We start from the raw sequence: 21,252 nt of genomic DNA on the forward strand, positions 1-21,252 counted from the left end.
AACATATATTGTTACTACAGTATTACTATTATTATTATTCCCTTCATTTTTGATATAGCTGAACCACACTTTGTTTATAAAACGCCCTCATAAATAAACAATAATGATGATCTTTTCTGGGTCATCATTAATTTTTTTTTTTTTATAAATATTCTTCTTTTATGTACACATAAGGTCACACTGAGAGTACAAAAGGTAACAGAACCAGGAATCAAAAGAGGAAACAAAGTAAAACTCTTGGCCGTTTGGAACTACGTCACCGAACCGTTCGAGGCGCGAGAAACATTTTCGAAGAGGTAAAAAAAATTAAAAAAAAAACAAACAAAAAAACATTTTCGAAGAGGCGGTTAGCTTTATCGCGGTGAACAGAGCAACCGAAGTTGTTTTCCAAAATGAATAAGTAGCATTCTTGGCTAATTTGTCTGTGAACGTCACACAACTGGTTGGGTTTAACTGTCGGCGGTATTTACAAACGTTTTAAATGGCTAGCTTAGAAACCGACCCATACTTCCTCCCTCCTGAAGTCTTGATCAAATTACCAGCTTTGTCTGAATTCAAACATGATTTGTATCATTATGTCATAAACGGGGCAGACTTTAAAAACGTACAAAAGACGAGATGCTAACCAGTGTTTTCCGTACATGCTAGGCTACATGACGGTGCGAAACTGTCTCCATGGTTACTGTTAGCCGCGTACCTTTTCCATAGTGCGATATTTGATATCTTTGCAATCATACTTATAAACGTTAATCTTCTTACCTTGTAGAAAATGTTCACTGCAGATCCGCGGTGACGCCGAGGGCTGGCAGCCATGATGACTAACGGCTGCTGTCCGTCACCGCCATATTTTCCCCTCATTCCAAGTTATAAAAAGACAAGTTTGGTTTGCAACCTTGTCTTTTTCAGCACCCGACCGCGCATCAGCCTGTGGCCGTTTTTAAAGTGAAATTAATACAAGCGATATTAGGGTACAGCTGTTTTCTCAGGCTAGCTTCAAATGAGTTCAGGTTGTCCGTCATGTCGGAGTTCTGAAGAGCGTGACGTCACGCGCGAAGGATCAATAGTCATGATGACATACTGATGCATTGGTGTATGAAAAAAATGCAATTAAATAATAAATTATTAAAGGATTGGGCTGTGAACCAGTTTGTAAAATGCAAAAGAAAAAATATTCAAATCATCAAAATCCACTATCTGACGGTCATTTCATTTATTTAACTGCAAAATCCAAGTAATTACAACATATTGACTAACATATTTGACAGATGCATTTCTCCAAGCTGAGTCCCACATGGCCACAGCGCCCCCTACTGGAGAACAATGGCATTACTTCTTGTTTAAAAAATCGACTCAGAAATCAGTGAACTTCTGCTTCTATCATCTTATTGCATACATATACAGCTATCGAAACATTAAAAACATCACCTCAATTATTTACATTAGGTAAATAATTGAGCTCTCAGCTCAGTGTTTTTGCTGTGGACCAGAACCTCATTGACGGCCTTCTGCAGTTTCTTTACGGACTGCATGACGAGGCGGAAGCTTTCCTGGAAGTTTCCGTTCCCTTCCTTCGCCCAGGCTGCCTGCGTCTCTCTGACCCAGGCCAGGATGTCGTCCAACTGCTGCTGCACCTCCCTCTGCTCCTCCAGCTCGGCCAGCAGAGCTTGTCTGGCACAAACCTCTGCCTCGTAGGCTCTGTGGAGGTCTTCCATCGACGACTCGAGCTTCAGCACTTCCTGGGTGGAACAGCACCAACAGAGAAGTTAGATTTAACATGCAGAAACGATTGAAAAACAACTCCAGATGTTGTCATTATTTGTTACTGAACAAGGTGCTAGATAAGACTAGAGCTGGGCAATAAGTCGATTTTATCGTTGAAAATACTTTCAACATTTAAAAATAGTTGAAAGAAAGTATTTTGTTTTTTGCATGAAACTTTTTCTATTTGTCTTAATAGGTGCACTCTAAATAGAAATTGAACATTTATTCATTTTACACATTTGCACCACCCCCTGCGTTTACTTTTTACATAGATACTGTTCAGGACAATTTGGCCCGGCAGTTAAGTGCAAAAAAATATTTTAAAAAATGTCCAATTCTATGCGTTTCCTTGCAGCTATGAACCATATTTTACCACACAAACACGACACACACACATGCACATGTGGACACACACAAGCCCATTTCTCACAATTCTCTTTACTGCGAGAAAGCAGATGTTCATGCAACTTTTAACGGGAACCTTTCCTGTTCCCGTGGACAAACTCCACCCACACTGAGTGGACACAGCAGAAATTGAGCAAAACATAAATACTCTCTGCATGAGTCATTTGTCTTGATTTTAATCAGCGGGTCAAGTTGACCCTGAACAGTTTATGTGTCTCAAGTTCAAATATAAAGATCACCCACTGAAAAAAAAACTAATGTAATATGATTTTTTTTTCTTACCAAAGATTGATTTCAAGAAAATTATTTATTTATTTATTTTTTTGTGAATAGGTTTTTTCCAGTGGACAAAAACAATTTTAATTCCATCTTTCATGTCCAAATGAGTAAATGAGAAATTTCTGAGAAATAAAAATCCGTCATATTTTTTTATTTCTGACACTATTGCATGATTAAAAACTTCCCGGGTCAAATCCCCAGAAACGACCATAACAGGAGGGTTAACCCTTCCCTCCCCTCACCTGCACAGCCTCGGGGTATTTCTCATGGGGCTGGTCCTCGGGCAGCAGGACGTTCGGCGGTATGGTGAAACACCGGCTCATTAGCAGCGCCTCCATCCGCTCCGACAGCTGCTTGAAGCGCTTCTCCAGGAACTGTTGCAGCTGGTAGGTGCAGTCTCTGGCCCGGGCCCGGAGCAGCTCCTCGGGCACGTCGGCACCGCTCTTCTTCAGCTCCCTGACACACACCTTCTCCACCAAGGCTAGGATGTCGCACAGGCTCTCGTGGAAGGAGCTGTAGATCCGAACCATGCAGGTCTGAGGGGTGAAGCTGAAAAACTGCGTTTCGTACAGTTTTAGTCCCGAAGAAGAGAAGCGGTCACTTTCTTCCTCGTCTGCCCCGACAGTTTTCATTTCTGACTCCGTTTCCCGCGCCATATTGAACTGGCGGCGACGCTTCTTCTTCTGCTGCTGCTGCTGCTTTTTCTTCTTCTTCTTTTTATGCTTTCACGGAAGTTTGCATCCATTATTGTCGCACTACCGCCATCTGTTGAAACCCCGAATCCTCCGATGACACATTACTTTTTAAAAAACGAAAAATCTCCAATTTTCCCTCATTACTATTTAACTGACCAACCACATCCCCAAATTTCAGTTCCCCATTGAAACGTATTTCCTTTTCGGTGATCTTCTTTGATTCTCATATTTCCTACAGCTAATTAAATTCCATCGTTTCTACAGTATGACACCAACTATATAAACCAGTGGGATGTTTCCCCATCTTAAAAAGAGTTCCATTCAAAAAAACAGTTCTGATTCTATTTACAATTATCTCCTCCCACCTCTAATTCTTAAAACATCAACTGTATTTTGTATCCGATTTCAACGCCTTCCATTCATTATCCCTCCTAATTTTTCACAACTTATTACTTTCTTTCCAAACTATATTTTTCCTTCGGATTTAGAAAAACATTACTGGCATGTCAACATCTTTTTTAACAGCCTTGTCAGCCAACCTATCTGCTCCTTTATTACCCACAATACCTACATGAGCAGCAGATAATGAATCACTACAAACTATTATTTTACTTATTTTAGTATTCTCCACCCGTTCTAAATCTAGTGATATAGTACATAAATATACTGCATATGGACTCAGATCATTAGGTGTTATTCTTGAAATATTAATCTTTAATTCAGGAACCACTTCAGTTTTTTGATCTTTCAAACTATCAGTATCAGTTTTTAAATAATCATTATATTTATTCTGTATTCAATTATAAAATTCTTGGCCAATATTTTAATATTTCTTTTCTTAATATTTGATAATGATCTGCCATTAATTTATTTCCATATCAATGAAGGTCTCAAAAGCCCTAATGTTGACTAAAGTCTTTGTTATATACATTCAATGTTTTTGCTTTATCATTTCCAACTCACCCAAAAACTATTGATTTGTTCATGTCCTCTTTCCCAACACTTTTCTAATACTTTCTTAACTGGATGATCTTTATTAAATTTATCCAACAATTAACCATGATCTGCTTTTCTCTGATTCATAATGGCATTTCTCCTAATTCTACTTATAAAGTACTGGAGGTGACTCAACAGAAATTTCATTCAAGTAAGAGTAATACTTCTTAATACAGTTACTCAAATAAAAATGTAAAAGAAGTACTGAATTGTGAAAATACTTCTAAAAGTAACCAGTTACTACCCAACTCTGCCAGTCTATGGTTTGACTTGTTGGAAAAAGTGATCTTAAATTCAACAATTTTCTAGAAAAACAAGGAAATTTCAGAGTTTGAAAAATCAACATTTTAAACTCAAAAATGCCCAGGTTATTTCGAGAAAGTTTTCTAGATTAAGTTCAAAATACCCGAGTGTTTTCTAGCACATTTTTGACTTTGTACTCAAAAATGTCTTTTTTTTCTTTAAGTATTTCTGAGACAAATCTTAAAATTTCAGAGATTTTTTTCTAGTACATTTTCGACTTTTGGAGCTCAGGAATTTCCAATTTATTTTCTAGAAAATTTCTCAGTTATTTTGGTCTGAAATTTACTCCTTTATCTACATACAATGGTTCTAATAATCCATGAATATTTTCCAGGGGTACGTCAGTACATGGCGTACTTCATAGTCAGTCCGGTAGGTGGCGGTAATGCGCCTTACAAATGGTTTACTAACCAGCTGGAGGTGGACAGAAGAGGAAGTAAAAGTAGCAGTAGCAGAAGGAGAGGGAGGGGAAGACAGCGGCTTTTATCGCTACACGTGTAATATTTTCTATGTGAATCTACCCTCTTCACCTTTAATAAGCTAAACCCGCTCGGACAGAAAAGGTAGGTTTGCCGCGGCTCAGTGTGCCGCCTCTGGGAGGCTGCTGACGGCAGCCCCTGGAAGTTGAGCCGGTTTGGCTGCTGTTAGCACCGAGCTGGTGCCTTTTTACTTTTTGTTGTGCTGTTGCTAACTGCAGCTAGCTGATTAGCGGCGGTAACCTGCGAAGCTGGTCAAATGAGCCCAAACTTCCCCCACTGATACTCCCGTGTCTTCATAAAAGGAGTTAACGTGTGCTGTCGTCCTCTCTCCCGGTGGGAAGCCACTGTAGACGAAGACCATGGGGGCATATCTGTCGCAGCCGAACACGACCAAGACCTCCTCCGACGGCGGCAACACCAGCATGAGCTACGGCTTCTCTGCCATGCAGGGCTGGCGGGTCTCCATGGAGGTGAGGCAGAAAGTCATTCACCGCTCAACCATCGCGGTAGCTCGTTCACTGAACGATGAGAACGCTGCCTCCACTGATTAAAAGACCGGCGCATCAAAAACATGTGAAAAGCCTGTTGATTATGTCGAGAGGAGGTGTTTTAAAATAAGCAGCATTTATGCAGACATTTCACTAAACCCTCTGACTTGGTGGGACATCCCATCCTCTTGATATCCTCTGTTTACCGGCATTCCTGGATATCAGCGATTCCTGTAACTGGGATCCATCTATCAGACATGAAACACTAATTATCAGATTATTTTCACATGCCAACTTACATTTAAAAGAATATTGTTGGCAGATTAAAGCAAAACATCTGCATATCATTTAATTACTTCAAACAAGCTGTTTGAATCTTGAATTTTGCATTTGAAAACATAAATCTCAAAATTGATTAATTTATAGCCAAAGAGATGCATGTAACATTTTTTGTATTCATTCTTAAAAGTATTTTATTGTCAAATATTAATAAATCACAGACACTTAACATATAATAAAATCACCAACCTGTCCAAAGAGTTGAAAATATCTCACAGGGTTCACCCCAGTGTATTATAAGCCTAGTGGGCCACCAGACTTTACTTTCCCCCGCCAGGCTTAGTATTACTTAAGTCTTTTTGAAATGTTAGCATTTTTTAAGACTTTATAGTTGGTGTTCAGGTATTAAGCTTCCTATCTTTCAATAACACATAATTACCAAGTAATATTTTGAAATTTCCTTAACTCAAAAAAATGTTTTTTCTGAGTTGAATGAATGACTGCACAAGCACCAACCACCAGGCTTCACAAGTTTTTTTTCTGAGGGAAACCTTGGTTACTCAATCATGGGGCATTTTTCATTTCTTCCATCACTTGCTATGCATTACAGTGAGCATAAATTTAGGTAGAAATGCCAGGTCTTTCATCACATCACCATCTTTAGGTGTGCAATGGAAGAGGAAATTGATCCATACTTGATCACGGACCCCCATCTAGCGTAACATTGTTAGGCTGAATGAGGTCCTTTGTTTGGGTTGTCCTTCACAAAGAATGTTATAACATTTCCCCTTATTGAGCACGTTTTTCTCTTTGCTGTTCTTGTGGTATGCAGAGAAAATGTAAGGAAAACGTTACAATAGAAGAGAACGTACATTTAATGAATTGCACGGTGCAAATGCTGGCAAAACAAAGATATGTTGTGCAACTGGGTGAGCTGCACTCTCGCTGCAGTTATCCTGCACATCTGTGTGCAGAGGGAAATTATTGTTGAATCTCAATTCAAAATTAATTCAGACGCATGTTTTTTAGACATTTTTACAGTTTGATAAGATCATATTGGTTGTAAAAAAAATGTAATCATCATGCAATGTTTGTATTCTTTTGGTCAGAATCTCATTGCAAATGTTGGGAAGGAGAGGCTCAAGGAGATTGAGTCTTAAACTATTATCTTTGTTTTATAGATATTATTTATAAAATGTATTTGTCACTTCTAAACATAAAATTGGCCACTTTTTCCCACCAGCCTTTTGTTAATGTTTTGATTCATTTAATTTTTTCAGGACGCTCACAACTGCATCCCAGATTTCGATGAAGAGACAGCCATGTTTGCTGTGTATGATGGCCATGGAGGTAATTAAATTAAAGTATAGCTTTTTAAGTGAAATCGAAGTTCCTCTAATAGAGTTTGAAGTCTGATTTAAAAATTTTCCAGGTGTAGATTATTTATATTTCCATTTGTTTTCTCCGTGTAGTTCAATATGTTCTTCTAATGACACAATCCTTACAGATTACATTTCAGTTTCCTGCATTTTGAATGCTGCTACATTTTCTATTTAATTTTATGAAGTTGCTGCTTTATTCATGTTGGTTAGTTGTGTGTTTAATTTAATTTGTCAATTCTGTTTGGATAACTCCTCCAGGCATGTTTCCACCTCAAATGTGCCGCACAACAAACCATCTTTATACCACAGCATTAATAGTTTAATAAAATCTTGTCTGTTGAAACCACAGGTGCTGCATAAAGATGAATCTTTGTCACATGAGTAAAACCTGAAGCATCTGCAGCACCTGTGGTGCACCTGTGGTGCTGCAGATGCTTCAGTGTTATGTGCTTCTTTATTCAGCTAGTTTTCACTTCCCAGGCCACTGTAAAAACATTTGGTGTGAATTTTTACATAATGAATGTTTTACTATTTGAAACTAAGAAATCTGAAGAAGTGTTGTTCTAAAGTGGAATCGGGGAAACCTGTGCAAATTTTGTTGCCTGATAAGCAAACTTTGTTCTAGTCAATTTACTTTATGATGGCTCAGCTGTTTTCCTGTCGTTTCCATGGTGATCTGCTTTGTTTGCTTTACATGCCGCTCTACTGTCCTGAGCGTTTATATCGCCTGCTGCTGTCATTTAGGTGAAGAGGTGGCTCTGTATTGTTCAAAGTATCTTCCTGACATCATCAAGGAGCAGAGGACTTACAAAGACGGGAAGCTGCAGAAGGTGAGGAGCTGATGAATTGGAAACTAATTCAAAAGTTGTTTCATCTCAAATGAGATCTCCTATCACTTCGTCACACACAGAATGTGTTTGGAGCATTAAAAACTCGGCTTTTTAATCCAGGGTTTGTACAGATTCTTGAAATACTTGAAAATGCTTAAAGATTAGTTGTTTTGTTTCAAATGTTTGGAAAATATTTATTTAGGCTGTTATTGTTTTGCAACAAAGTGCAATCTAACACTTTATTAAATCTTAAAGTTGGAAAACATTAGGTATTTTTATAAATCTAATAAAGACACATTTTTTTCTCATTGTCTGAAGTTAAATCAGATTAAACTTTTCTTATTTAGAGAATTGCCAAAATGACTTCTATTTGCTAAATACCAAATAACTTAGCAAGAACATTTTTAGAGTTTTTTTTTTTACGTTCTTTGTTTATTTTTAAGCATTTAATTTGAACATGAAAGTTGTTTACCTCTACATGATTATTTTGGAATATATTATTGTAATTAATATTTGAGTCAATAATTTACTGACATGTGTAACTGTTGGTTAATACATTAAACAACGTTATTGAAATAGTGAAATGATAAATCTCTTCCAACGCCCTCCCAGTGTTGCCAATGAAGAGATGCAAAAACAACCAATCAGAGCCAGCGGGGAGGGTCTTGGCGCTGTCAATCAACATCTTGAACGCGCTGCTAAATGTGCATACGCCGGCCAAACAGCTTGCCGTTACAGAAAAACAGCTGTTCTAACTAACCTTAGCATTCACAACAAGCTATGATCAATGCAGTGTAGGAGAGGGGCCGTGATTGACAGCAATAAGACCCACCTCCTGCCTCTGATTGGTTGTTTCTAGATGGCACTGGTAGAAGAGGAGTTAAAATTAAAATTTAAAAAAATCCAGCAGGTCATCTCTCGTATGCTAACAAGTTTAAACAAATGTAAAAAGAATAAATAAATAATTATAACAGACACATACTGCGGCTTTAAGGACATTTTCCAAAGCAGACATTATTCATGCTTGCAGGCACTGGAGGATGCATTTCTAGCCATTGATGGCAGAATAACCACAGAGGAGGTCATCAAGGAGCTGGTGCAGATCTCCGGCCGCCCCGCCGAGGAGCCGCAGTCTGAGAAGGTGGCAGAGGAGGACGACTGTAAGCTCATAAAACCTCAGATGACTGGAAACGTGAAACAACATCAGCATAGTTTGACTCTGATCCTGTTTCTCTTCATGTCAGTGGACAACGAGGAGGCAGCGTTGCTCCATGAGGAGGCCACCATGACCATAGAGGAGCTGCTGGTCCGCTACGGCCAGAACCTCAACGCCGTCAAACATGCAGCGGCAGCCGCCAGGTACTCCAGAAACCACATTCACAGGTTTTACTGCAGCAGAAAGGAAGGAGTTCTTGGAAGTTCAGCTTCTCCTCCATTTTCCTCAGCGGTGCAGCTAAGAAGGCCTCCGCCCAGAACGCAGAGGTCTCGAAGGATAAAGGAGAAGATCCTGAGAAGAAAGGGGTGAACGGAGAGGTGGACGAGGAGGAGGGTGATGGGAAAGTGAAGGAAGGAGCGGTGTGTGGGTCCAAACTGAGAGCCTGTCGGAGAACAGGAGGCAGTGAGGGGAGCAGTTCAGGTAAAATTACCTTCCTCCATTCATTCAGGGTTCATATGGTGCTTGAACCCTTGAAGATACTTGAATCTTAATCAGGTGTTTGTTTATAAAGTGATTAATTTCTCTATGAAGTCCTTCAAATGCTTGATATTCAAACTGCACAGTTTTAATAATAAACTGGAATCTGTTGACTTTAGTTGATGATGTACTTAAAAAGGGACAAATCAATTCAAACATTGTCACCAATTGATTGATTAGAGAAAATGTTAATTCAAATGTTAATACATTTTAACATTTGAAAGTTGCAAAAGTTGTTTTGTATTTTTTACCTCCAAAGTGTGGTGCTGAAAAAAAATACCCAAGTGTTTGAATTTTACTGTGAAAATGTTCAAAACCTGTCCAGAGGTCTTCATAAAGTAGAGATTTATTTCTTCTTCTTCTGCACTTTGTTGCAGCTGAGAGCGGAGAGAAGGGAAGCTCCAACGGAGAGGAGAAAGCTGTGAAAGCAGAAGGAGATGCCGGGCCTTCCTGCTCCTCTGCGTCCTCAAAAGCTAGCGGAGACTCAAAATCCAGATTCTTTGACGACAGTGAAGAGTCTGAGGAGGGAGAGGAGGAGGAGGAGGGGAGTGACGAAGAGGTGAGAAGAGCGGACCAGAATAAACTGCGAAAGTTCACACTGAATCACTTTGTTGAGCTTTGCTTCAACGTTTTCTGTTTCCTCTCAGGATGGGAGCGACGAGGAAGAAGCAGACACCAGTGAGCTGGAGGAAGAGGACACAGAGGAGGGAGAGGAAGACTCTGAGGATGAAGAGGAGGAGATGTGTCTACCAGGAATGGATGGAAAAGAAGAGGTCTGTAGAAACACGAGATATTCTTCTCTTAAATTTGAATATTTAGGTGGATTCATTACAGATTCACAAATACAGATTGGATTCATCCTCTTCTTTGTTTAAATTCAAGAGGCTAAACTACAAGACCCATAATGCAAAGCAACAGAAAGCCACTTTGGAGGGATTTATACTCATTTGATCCAAACTGTTGTCTCATTAGCACTGAAGGAATACTTCCAGATTAAAACACTACTTGTTATAAGACTACATGTTTCCTTAAGTCTCTTGATGAATAATAATCATCATAAGAATGATCACAATAAGCAATAAATCAATTAACTGCACAATAAGTTGAAGTAAGCTCAATCATTTTAACTTGGACAACAGTCTTTAAAGAGACACTCTCCTTTATTATTGTTGAAAAACCGGCATTTTGAGAAACGGTGACATTTGACACAGAGCACTTGGTTTGCACTACCTGCCTCTTTTGCCTGTTTTCCTTCTCTAAGCTAAATTTTTATTTACTTTTTTAAATGCTATTTTGGTTGCCAAGGCTTCATTATCCATATTAATTATTATTGTTTTGGATATTTAAATTTTATTCCAGTTTCAGTGTTATATATTCTTTTTTTGTTTTATCTATGAGTTTGAATACTTGGAAATTACCATGAAAAATCTACATTTTTATTATGAAAAGACTTTAGCTCGATAAACGTTAAATGAAATCGTCCCTATTTGGATAAGAAAAGGCTGTTGAGAATGTTCTCCCAATAAATACCCAAAATGCCATTGAAAATCTTTAAATCTCAGTTGTAATTTAAACAAACCACTTATCTGTTTCAGCTAAACCCGAATTGCATGTTCTTCATAGTTTTACTTTCTTAAAAAACAAATCATTGAAGCTAAAAATCTGATTTTTGGGGGGCTTTTAGTTGACTGGTTAAGATGGTTTTTGTTCTTGTATCCTTAATGGGTCGGCCCGTCCTCCATGTTTGTTTCAGCCCGGCTCGGACAGCGGCACCACAGCCGTCGTGGCTCTGATCCGAGGGAAGCAGCTGATCGTGGCCAACGCCGGCGACTCGCGCTGCGTCGTGTCTGAACGAGGTAAATCCACTCTGCTTGTTGTAAAATGGCAGCAGGAGCGTGCTTGAGCGATGCCATGGTGACCCTCACCAATCTCGGGTTGGTTCCAGCTGCTTCCATGTTCTGGATTTTTCTTGATTTCTCCTCTGGTTTATTTTTGTCTGAATGCTATTAGCTGGTTTAGTTGTAAATGTGGAGGGATCGTAACATAAGAATAGATTTTAAGATTACAAATTACACACAAAGAGCCCAATCCCACTTGGAAAGCTGATTCCGGCTGTTTAACTCGGAGACGTCCGTTAATTTAAAGATGTTGTAAAGATTTAAGGTGGTATTTCAGAGATAATGGTTAACTGTAACAAACTTTTTCTGAAGAAAAGGTGGCTAAGAAATCTGATAAGTATTTTAAATGGAACTTATGAAAAATAAAAAAGTTTGTACCATATTTACTGGACTAAGAGGTGCACTTAAAATGACAGTGCGCCTTACATATTGTTCTGGAGTAAAACAGCGCCCTCTGGTGGACTAATATGAATTTATTCTGGTTGTGCTTTAAAAAGAACACCCAGAAGTTCTTGTGCAATTTGTTTTTGGTGTCTAGAAAACGAACTGTCCTAGCAACCCAAGTAGAGTGCTAACCCATTTGATCAGTTGCTTTTCTTGTTGACTTACCCAGAAATCACTTGCTGCATTCTTGTTGGTTGTGCAGGATGCTCCACTTCTGCTTTTCAAAGATGTAGAGTTGCATAACTGAGCATCATTTTGAAGCCATTTTTATGTGCAAATGGAAATGACTTTAAATGTAAACATTGAGTTGGGAACAGCAGCAGCTTATTTGGATTTAAAGTGACAAGATGTCCTAAAACAGCTCAATCTGAGAGGAGCTCAAAACAGGCAGAACTGAGCAGAATAAAATCTCATAATCTATTAATCATTTTGTGCAAAAATATAATGAAAATGTTTTGCGTAGGCCATAAACTGAACCTGTTCAAGGAATGAACAGGTGTCTCCTTTAAAGACTTCCAGCTGCTTTGTATGAAATAAAAAGAGCCGTGTGTTTCTGTCACTGCAGGCAAAGCAGTGGACATGTCCTACGACCACAAGCCGGAGGACGAGGTGGAGCTGACGCGCATCAAGAACGCTGGAGGGAAGGTGACCATGGACGGACGGGTCAACGGAGGACTGAACCTCTCCAGAGCCATCGGTGCGAAGCTGAAATTAATTCAACTCTTCTCAAACTTGTTTTTGCCTCCTGAAACGAGCGAGTTGGTCAATGCAGATTGTTGATGTTGACTTTCAGGCGACCACTTCTATAAGAGGAACAAGTCGCTGCCGCCAGAGGACCAGATGATCTCTGCCATGCCCGACGTCAAAGTTCTGACACTGAACGAAGATCACGACTTCATGGTCATCGCCTGCGACGGCATCTGGTGCGTCAAACTTTATAAATGCGTTTTATAGTGGAAACCTGCATGGAGGAGAGTCTTTAAGGGCGTTTTCTATGACTGCAGGAATGTGTTGAGCAGTCAGGAGGTGGTGGACTTCATCAGTGAGAGGATCAAACCCGACCAGGACGGACAAACCCGAGCCCTGTCCTCCATCGTGGAAGAGGTGAGAGCTTCTCACCAGCAATTATTTAATCCATTAGATTTTTTAAAATTGACTTGATTTGTCACTTAACCACTTTAAAGATTTGCATCTCTAATAAAATGATTCAAATCAGAAACTATGTTTAAATCACAAAACAATTTCTTTATTCAGACTGAGATTCTGTTCAAATTATGTGACCCGATAGGAAAAGACAGAGTTAACAAATGAAACTTCAATCAATAAATTCAATCAATTTATGCTGAAACAAAAATAGGCATATGCTTGAAATTTTGTATCTTAAATTACCAGTTTTGGGTTAGCGCAGCTGCCTGGCTTTTTATTTTTTAAAAATCAAAGAATTATTAAAAATATACTGAGCAGGTACTCGCTCCTGGGCAGACTGCGACACACTGGCGACCTGAACATTCAAAGACAAATAATAAAGTATAGAAACCAGGAAATGATCAATCATTTGGCGTTTCTTCTTGTATTTCTTGTTTTTATTACCATTATTATTTAGTGAAAACTCCGTCTCTCCATTGTGTGAATTTCCTTAATTATTCCTTCCAGTCCAAAGGTGTTGATGGGTTTCTGACCGGTTCTTCACTTAAATCCCAAACAGCTCCTGGACCACTGCTTGGCGCCGGACACGTCTGGAGACGGAACGGGATGCGACAACATGACCTGCATGATCGTGACGTTCAGGGCGCACCCGGCGCAGTCGGACGACACGAAGAAGAGGAAGCAGCCGGAGGGCGGCGAGGAGGCGGAGCCGGAGGAGAACGGGAACGACAGCAAAAAGGCGAGAAGCGACTAAAGGAGGAGAGGAACTCCCCCAGAGGGAGCCGCTGGTCTCACGCTACCACAGACGCATTCTGTACAAAATGAAATCCTTACCTCACCGACATAATTTCCTCCCCGACGCCACAGAGAGCAACATCAGCTCCCCTGAGATCGTGTGCTTTTGTTTTTTATCACTCGTGCTCTGCTCTGGGTGGATCTCCACATCGACTCGCCCTGCAGCCGTTTTATTTTATCGGTTCAGACTTTGTCTGGCCAACTCAATGAATTTCTCAAATGAAGGCCCCAGCGCAAAAGGGAAACCGGTCCACAGAAATAAGATTATTCCTCAAGGCTCCAGTCGCTTCCCTGATCGATTTTGTTCAGACTTGCCTGCGTCTGATTGGTGTTTTGCTGTCGGACCTGCCGTTCCTTGTGGCGCCGCGCCGCCTGTGTCCCTGAAGGTGGCGGGAGTTTCCTGTAGCTGCTGTCAGTGAGTGAGGCGCATCATGTTCCGACTTCGGGTCGTTGCGTGTCTGTCTGAATGTGTCGGTTCCGTGTTCCGGGTTCCTCTGTCGTAAAATCCCAACCTGTGGCTCTGGTTTCGCTCATCACAAAGAGAGGAATGGGTTATTTGCTCCTGTCCTTCATATATCTATCTTTCCATTTAAGTATCCATCATTCATTAATAATTTTGTTTTGTCTTGCTGATCTTGTAAAATGCCTTTTTCTCATTCCTGGTTTGTTTGTGTTGTTGAAAAGCCTGTAAATGTTCATGTGGGGAAAATGTTGCCGTTTTTGAAGCTCATCAAATTTCCACGGCAGGAAAACCGGATCGTCTTCAGCACCTTCCTTTGTTCCCACTGTAAAACCTTTTAAGGATAATCTTTAGGACATGTATTTTACGTAAAAATATATTTTTTTCTTTTGGATGAAATCAGTCCTGTGGCAAATTTTAAAGAAGGAATTTCTTTTTCATAAGCACATTCTGATAAAACCTTGCTGCTGGACTGTAGGAAGAAAGCACAGGGTTATTTTTTTGAGACGGAAACATTTTGAAGTTCAGAGCACCGAGTCTGTAACTGTTATTATTTTTCCTTTGGGTTTTCATTTTCAGAAGTCTGATTTAAATCGATGTGACTGTAAGTTTCTAGTGTACTCTCTCGTCAGCGTAACCTTTTTTCTGTACATAGGTTTTTCAATACTTGCAATCAAAGAAAGAAATGCTTTTTCTTTGTAATTGTGAGTCAGTGTGACATTTTGGTGCATACTCTTTTGACACCAGTATGTAAGTACATACAAATACATTTTTTTAAATAATCACATTTACTCTGTGTGTATGAATGCCTTAAAAAATTCTGGTTGTTTCTTCTAGAAAATAAAATTAATATAGTTTTGAATAAAATGTACAGAGGCAAAGAGACCGTGGCTTAAAAAAGTAATTGCAGCATTTTGAGATGCAGAATTTGTTAGTTAAAACCTCGGACTTCAGATGACGAGGCCCGTTTTCTGTTGATGGAAAGAATTAAAATTTAGCTGACTTTCTATCTGCGATAAGGACAATCATGGTTATTTTCCTTTCTGGTCCTTTAGCTTCACACTCTGAAGCTTTGGAGCTGCTTGCGTCCAAACTCAAACCACAAAAATAACTCATTTTTTAGAAAATAAAAAGGTTTAATTGAGTTTTTTCTGCACAACAAATTAAGCATGAAACACAGTAAATGGGATGTATGTTTTGTAAAGTGTAAATTACTGCAGATCCAAAATTTCAAAAGGGTTTCACGTTTCCATTACTGAAAGGAAAGTAACCAGTTTGAGTTTATTTTGAGGTCGAGTTTGTCTCAAATGGTTGCAACTTGCTTTCCTAAAGAAATTGATTTTTAATGGTGTCATTACCTGGCAGCAGAGTATATTTTATACAGATCTGGAAAAAATTAAGCGACCACTTAAAGTGATCAATTTCTTTGGTTTTACTCCTCATAGTTATATGTTTGAGTAAAATTAACATTATTTTATTCTGTGAACTGACAACATGTCTCTGAAATTTCAAGCAAACATTTATTATTTATTAGCAAAAAATGAGAAACGGTCAAAATAACAGAAAATATGCAGAGCTTTTATATCTCAAATAATACAAAGAAAACAAGTTCATGTTCATTTAACACTAATGTTTTAACTTGGGAATAGTTCAGAAACCATTATCTGGAGGAATAACCAGGAGGTTTTCAATGGGGCTCAGTGCAGTGGGCTCTATATATATTTTCCAGAGCTGTATAACCAAAGATGTGCTAATTGGATGCAGAATATCAATCATTGCTGCTGACTTTTCATTATGGTTCCCAAAAAACATTTTTTGAAATAAGTACATCCTAGAATTATTCTTGCTTGAGAAAAATCAATTTTCTTAATCCCTTCTCTTCTGAAGTAAAATTAACCAAATATATTTATATATATATATATCTATATATATATACATATTTACTGCTGCTTTAGTCACCGATGAGTTGCTGTTTCCCTTTTCCGCCACCAGGGGGCATCCCTGGTTTAATTGTCTCCACTCTGCGTTCTGTTGCCTGCTGTATCCTGATTCTCCACCATATGGCGGTATAAAAATATTGAGTTCGTGAAGATGTCGCTTTGAAGCGGTCAGAGGTAGGTCTGTGGCATGAAGAGTCAGCAGGTTTCCACCCAGTTAGAGAGCAGCTGTGAAACAAACCAGTCACATCAAACCATTATGGACAAAACAAATCATGAGACCTACCCACTGGTTACATATCTATTTAATCAGATATGTAAAATCATGAGATGTTGGACACACTAACTCTGCTCCCTGAGGACTGCTGTCGTTGCAGGAACAATAGAAAGCCAAACAGGAAGCATCCACTGTCCTTGGGATCTAAAAATGGCTCCCAACACACCCCAACGCATTTCCTTCTACACACTTTTACACTTCCTTTTGTTGGTTTCCAATGCACGGATGAGCAGTTTTGTTGTTTCTGTGGCATTGTTTGTCCCGATTCATCCTAAAACACAAACGCAGGCAAAACGTGATCATTCTGATTCTGAGCCACTGCAGTGGTGAGTATTTTGGCCTAAGTTTCTGCTCCTTCCTGTGTAAGAAGGAAGGGCCATTGGAGAGAAAACAGGAGAAAATATCTGCTAAAAAAAAAAAAAAAAGGTCTCCGAGATTTTCCAGACAAAAACAAGAATATTTCTGAGTTTGACTTTTGAAACTCAAAAATTTCAAAGTTTAAGAAATTTTTTTTAGATTCATCTTAAAATTTGAGGGGTTTTTTTAATCAATTTTTTTACTTTTCATACTCAAATTTCCTTGTTTCTTCTATTAAATTTCTAAGATTAGTCTCAAAAATGTCTGCGTTTTTTCTTGATGCAGCATCCAGTCCTGTTCTGGTCTCCTTTGACTGGCCCACTGTATAGTAAACAGTTTGAAGTAGGGCTGGACGATATTTATCACAATAAAATGATTTCATATCATTCAATATTGATAATTATTGATTAGTTTTTTTGTTTCAAATATCTTATAATTTGATTAGTTGTGTTTCACCAGGCTAGCAGATTTTATATTCTTGTTTTTACGTTTGTCTTTTTGAAGCAGATTTTAACGTCTGATATGTAGATAAATGTTGCTTCCTTTTCTACGCTGCTTCCATGGACAAACTCTAACGAGGTCCGGCTTTGTGTGCGGAGGAATCTGCTCCCGTCTCCAGACTCTTAAACCTGAATGCTGGTCAGGCTGAACCGCAGGAGACCAAACTGGACCCGGAGTTGTTCATATAACTCTGTGTGTCGTCTCGCCAGCGGGTCTCATATAGAAAGCTGGACCACAATAACAGGTTGTAGTTCAGACACTGAAGGCATTCATCAAGACTTACAATCTTTTTCTGTCCTTCCTAAAAACTGCACTAACCCAGCTGCCCTCACGCAGCACGGGCGTCAGCAACGCTGCAGCCAAGGCGCAAGAAACACAGACTCATTCCTGTGGTCACACAAGGACAGTCAAAGTACTGACTGGCATGAAGAAGAAGTTTGAGTCCACTCAGCTTCGATCTGGCTCAGTCCTTACTGTCAGGTTTGCATCATACATGACTGCGTTCTGTTTTCCAGGCTTGCATCATTTGGGATTTTCAGAGTCTAGGCACCTCAGGGTGAGCTTTGTTTTTATTTCTTATTGAACCAAATGTTTACACAGGGTGACAGGTCAGGAGAACAGGCAGGCTGTACACCTTGAAGCATAATATGAAAACTTTAGTTTTACATACTCAAAGGTTTGGAAGTATAAACTTATGTTCCCACTCTGTGTCATCAGGTTGGACCGTATTGCTGATGCTTGAATCTGCAGAGGATTCAGACAGCCGCCGTCAGCCGGACGCATCAGCGTCATCCACTTCCTGTTGCTGCGTGTTGTCAGCTTTAGCATGCCAGATAAACTGATAGTGTGGAAAAACTCCCACAATGCATTTGATCTTTTCCGCTTTCCCGTCACTTGGTACCATCTTTCAACTTTTTATCCACTTCCTGTCTCCCCTTTCCTTCACCTTCTCATCCTTCCTCTGCGGCCTCTAATCTTTTCTTTCCTTTCTGATAACTTTGTCTTCCTTTCCTGTCCTCATGTTCATCCTCTCCCACCAAATTCCTCTGACATTTTAGATCACTATCCTGGTAAAAATGCACAGAAAAGAAACCTGTGTGAAAAAGTAGTTGCTCTTTTGCAAATTTCTTCTGCTCCAATCAAAGACTGTGTAAATATCAGATAACAATAACCTGAGTAAATACAAAATGCAGCCAAACAAAGTCTGTGTTTCAATGTTGAGTTAAATGTCAGCTTTATCCGTTTCTCTGGGTTTTCCAACTCTTAAGATTGATTCATTTTGTCACATTGGAAGGCTTCAAGTATGAATCTCAATCAGACTTTAACTAGGCCACCAAAAAACATTATTTTATTAAAACCTTGCCCGGCCTTTCTGCTCTTTAATGTTTACCAGACATTTGCTAAAGGAAACTTGATTCATGTTTGGATACTTTATCTTCTATGATGTGATGAAATGCATGTAAAAATGTAAATATCTTTGCTTTGTAAACATTTTAGTACTCCTTTAAGTTTTTAAGTAAACCTTCGTTCTATTCATTGGATGGTGAATTGCTGGTGTGTTTTGAATCATTTTCCCGCTAAATCACCTCAGTTTGCTTCAAGGTTTTCTGGAAGACAGCAGAGATTTCTGATTCTAGAAATTACAACAAAGATTTGGGATCCTGAAGAAGTAAAGCAGCAAAGCAGCAACACACCATAATACTGCCACCACCATTTTTGACTATTTATAATATTGTTTTTCATAATATGCTACAAGATAACACACCTTTGGAAAAAAAAAAGTTTTCTTTTTGTCTCATTAGTTCACACAACAATTGGTTAATTAGGGATAATAAATCAATAAAATATATGTCACGATACTTGCATAATCAATATCAGTAGATATGTGTAATATATCTGATATATATTCATCAAACTCCAATCCAGAACCGCACGGCATTCTGGGAGATGTAGGCAGAGGAAAAACTTCAGCTGCTCAACCTCTTATGTTGAGTTAATGTAGTTTGGTGGAATCAACCAACTCACTCACTCTTTGGTCACCAAGCAACATGTTGTTCAGTAACCATTTTGCCCCATGCCTCATCATTCCTTAAAAACAAAAAATGTGGATAAAAGTCTCGCCACCAGTTCGGCAGCATTTCAGATTTCAAACAAAATACTAAATCCTTATTGACTAATATGAAACCCAATATTGTGATAAGTTTTTCAGCTCTGTCGTCCAGCCCTATAGTAAATATTGTCTGACAAATACATACCATTCATTTCATTGCGTAGTTTTAGATTCCTTGTTGTAATCTTTAGTGGCTTTAAATCAACCACTGTAGAGTTCACCAGTGCACAAACGTTAGCAAACACCCCTGGACACACACACACTCATGCAGTGTGTGTACTGGAGCTGATGCACTTCCTGTATCGCAGGACAAACCCACACATTCCCGTAATGGTCAGAGATAAGGGATACTGGGAAACAAGAAGCTGTTTGAAGACTTTGTGTGGCTCTTACATCGCGCTACATTTTTCCAGCTTTCCCAGTAAATACTTTACCTGCATCTGAAAACTTGAGCGTGTTTAAAGTTTAAAGTCAATTTCTGTCATTTGATCCTCACAAGCAAAAGAAAAACAACAATTATAATCATGTGACTTTGCTATGTTTTTTTTTTTTTGTCATGCTTCTGCTCAGCATAGCTTTAAATGCATCTCGACATCCAGAGATGTCTGGCAAATATTTCTGTGGTTTTCTCATTCCTGTCCACTCTTATCGTTTCGGCACATGATCCTGCTGTAGCTTTTTTCTCTGTCACATTTTCCTTTATCTCCTCCATTCAGTCTGGTCACGAGTGCAGAGTCTGATATGAACAGAAACAGCAAAGAGCCTGAGGAAATGTTTACATCCTACAATATTCAAAAATATGCAAAATGTTGCTGAGATTTACAATTAAAACCGATATCCGCTGTATTTTATTAATGTTTTCAGCCTCTCAAAACATTAAATAGAATGTAAAATTTATTTTAAATGAAAACAAATTTATTTTCATTTTAAAAACATATCTTAATTTGTAGATTGAATTAAATAATTTAATTTACAAATATACATTTTGTAGATTCATTGTGCAAATTACAGATTTGCACAATTAATTTAGAGTTACTTGCGCTCACCTAATTTAAGCATTTCCAGGAGAAGGCACTTTAACTTTATTACTGCGATTACCTCTCAACAGTGAGGTTTCCTTGTGGTGAAAATGTCAGTGAAAGACGCGTTGTTCAGCCGTCAGACACGTTGCCACGGAGAATCACAACGTCCTCAGCCTGCTGCAGAAAGCTGCTGCGGCTCCAACGCAGCACCCAAACGGACCAACACTCACTTCCATGACTCAAAGACACTTTTTGACTCGAGGACAGGAGATTTCAGTCTGAGGAGGTCTTGTGATATGAAAGGTTTTGATTCTGGCTGTTTGTCTTGTGACCGGTTTGGACAACTTGGTGGTCTACATGCAACAAAACCCCATCATGTGAGCGGTTGTCTCATGACAGACGTGGCTCTGATAACTTTAGCACTCACAGTTTCAGTAATAACAGTTTCAGTAATAATCTTCTGCTACAAATATCTTTGTTTGTTGGAACTATTGTAGGGTTCTTGCTACGGTAACTGTGGCAATGGAACAACGTTCTACCAAAACAAACAGAAGAAAGTATTTGAGCTCCAGTCGTCTGTGACGCTCGATGCCAGCGATTTCCTTTCCAGTCCAATACTGTGTAAAAATGAGTAATTTGAAATATTGCTGGAAAACTCTGTGGCTGTTTTGTTAATTGAAGGAATTATCCCAACACATTGAGCCATGCATAACAA

The 21,252-nt window shown here is 39.1% G+C and overlaps 2 protein-coding genes across 2 annotated transcripts; one reads left to right on the top strand and one right to left on the bottom strand.

Annotated features, from left to right (window-relative positions):
• Window positions 1-1,188: 1,188 nt before the first annotated feature.
• On the bottom strand, window positions 1,189-3,123 carry mis12 (MIS12 kinetochore complex component). The gene is made up of 2 exons (XM_055036820.1): window positions 2,688-3,123; window positions 1,189-1,736 (listed from the first exon to the last, which is right to left on the bottom strand). Exons 1-2 carry the CDS (start codon window positions 3,099-3,101, stop codon window positions 1,440-1,442), a joined length of 711 nt encoding a protein of 236 aa, XP_054892795.1. The 5' UTR covers window positions 3,102-3,123; the 3' UTR covers window positions 1,189-1,439.
• A 1,747-nt stretch (window positions 3,124-4,870) lies between these two features.
• On the top strand, window positions 4,871-15,218 carry ppm1g (protein phosphatase, Mg2+/Mn2+ dependent, 1G). The gene is made up of 14 exons (XM_055037088.1): window positions 4,871-5,002; window positions 5,260-5,388; window positions 6,966-7,035; window positions 7,812-7,897; window positions 8,928-9,057; window positions 9,142-9,256; window positions 9,343-9,533; window positions 9,968-10,149; window positions 10,238-10,363; window positions 11,344-11,446; window positions 12,498-12,629; window positions 12,726-12,855; window positions 12,937-13,036; window positions 13,638-15,218. The coding sequence occupies exons 2-14, from the start codon at window positions 5,278-5,280 to the stop codon at window positions 13,830-13,832; spliced, it is 1,671 nt and encodes a 556-aa protein (XP_054893063.1). The 5' UTR covers window positions 4,871-5,002; window positions 5,260-5,277; the 3' UTR covers window positions 13,833-15,218.
• Window positions 15,219-21,252: the final 6,034 nt, after the last annotated feature.

The sequence above is a fragment of the Poeciliopsis prolifica genome, unplaced genomic scaffold, assembly GCF_027474105.1.
Source record: "Poeciliopsis prolifica strain line A6 unplaced genomic scaffold, Auburn_PproV2 SCAFFOLD011, whole genome shotgun sequence".
NCBI classification, from domain to species: domain Eukaryota; kingdom Metazoa; phylum Chordata; class Actinopteri; order Cyprinodontiformes; family Poeciliidae; genus Poeciliopsis; species Poeciliopsis prolifica.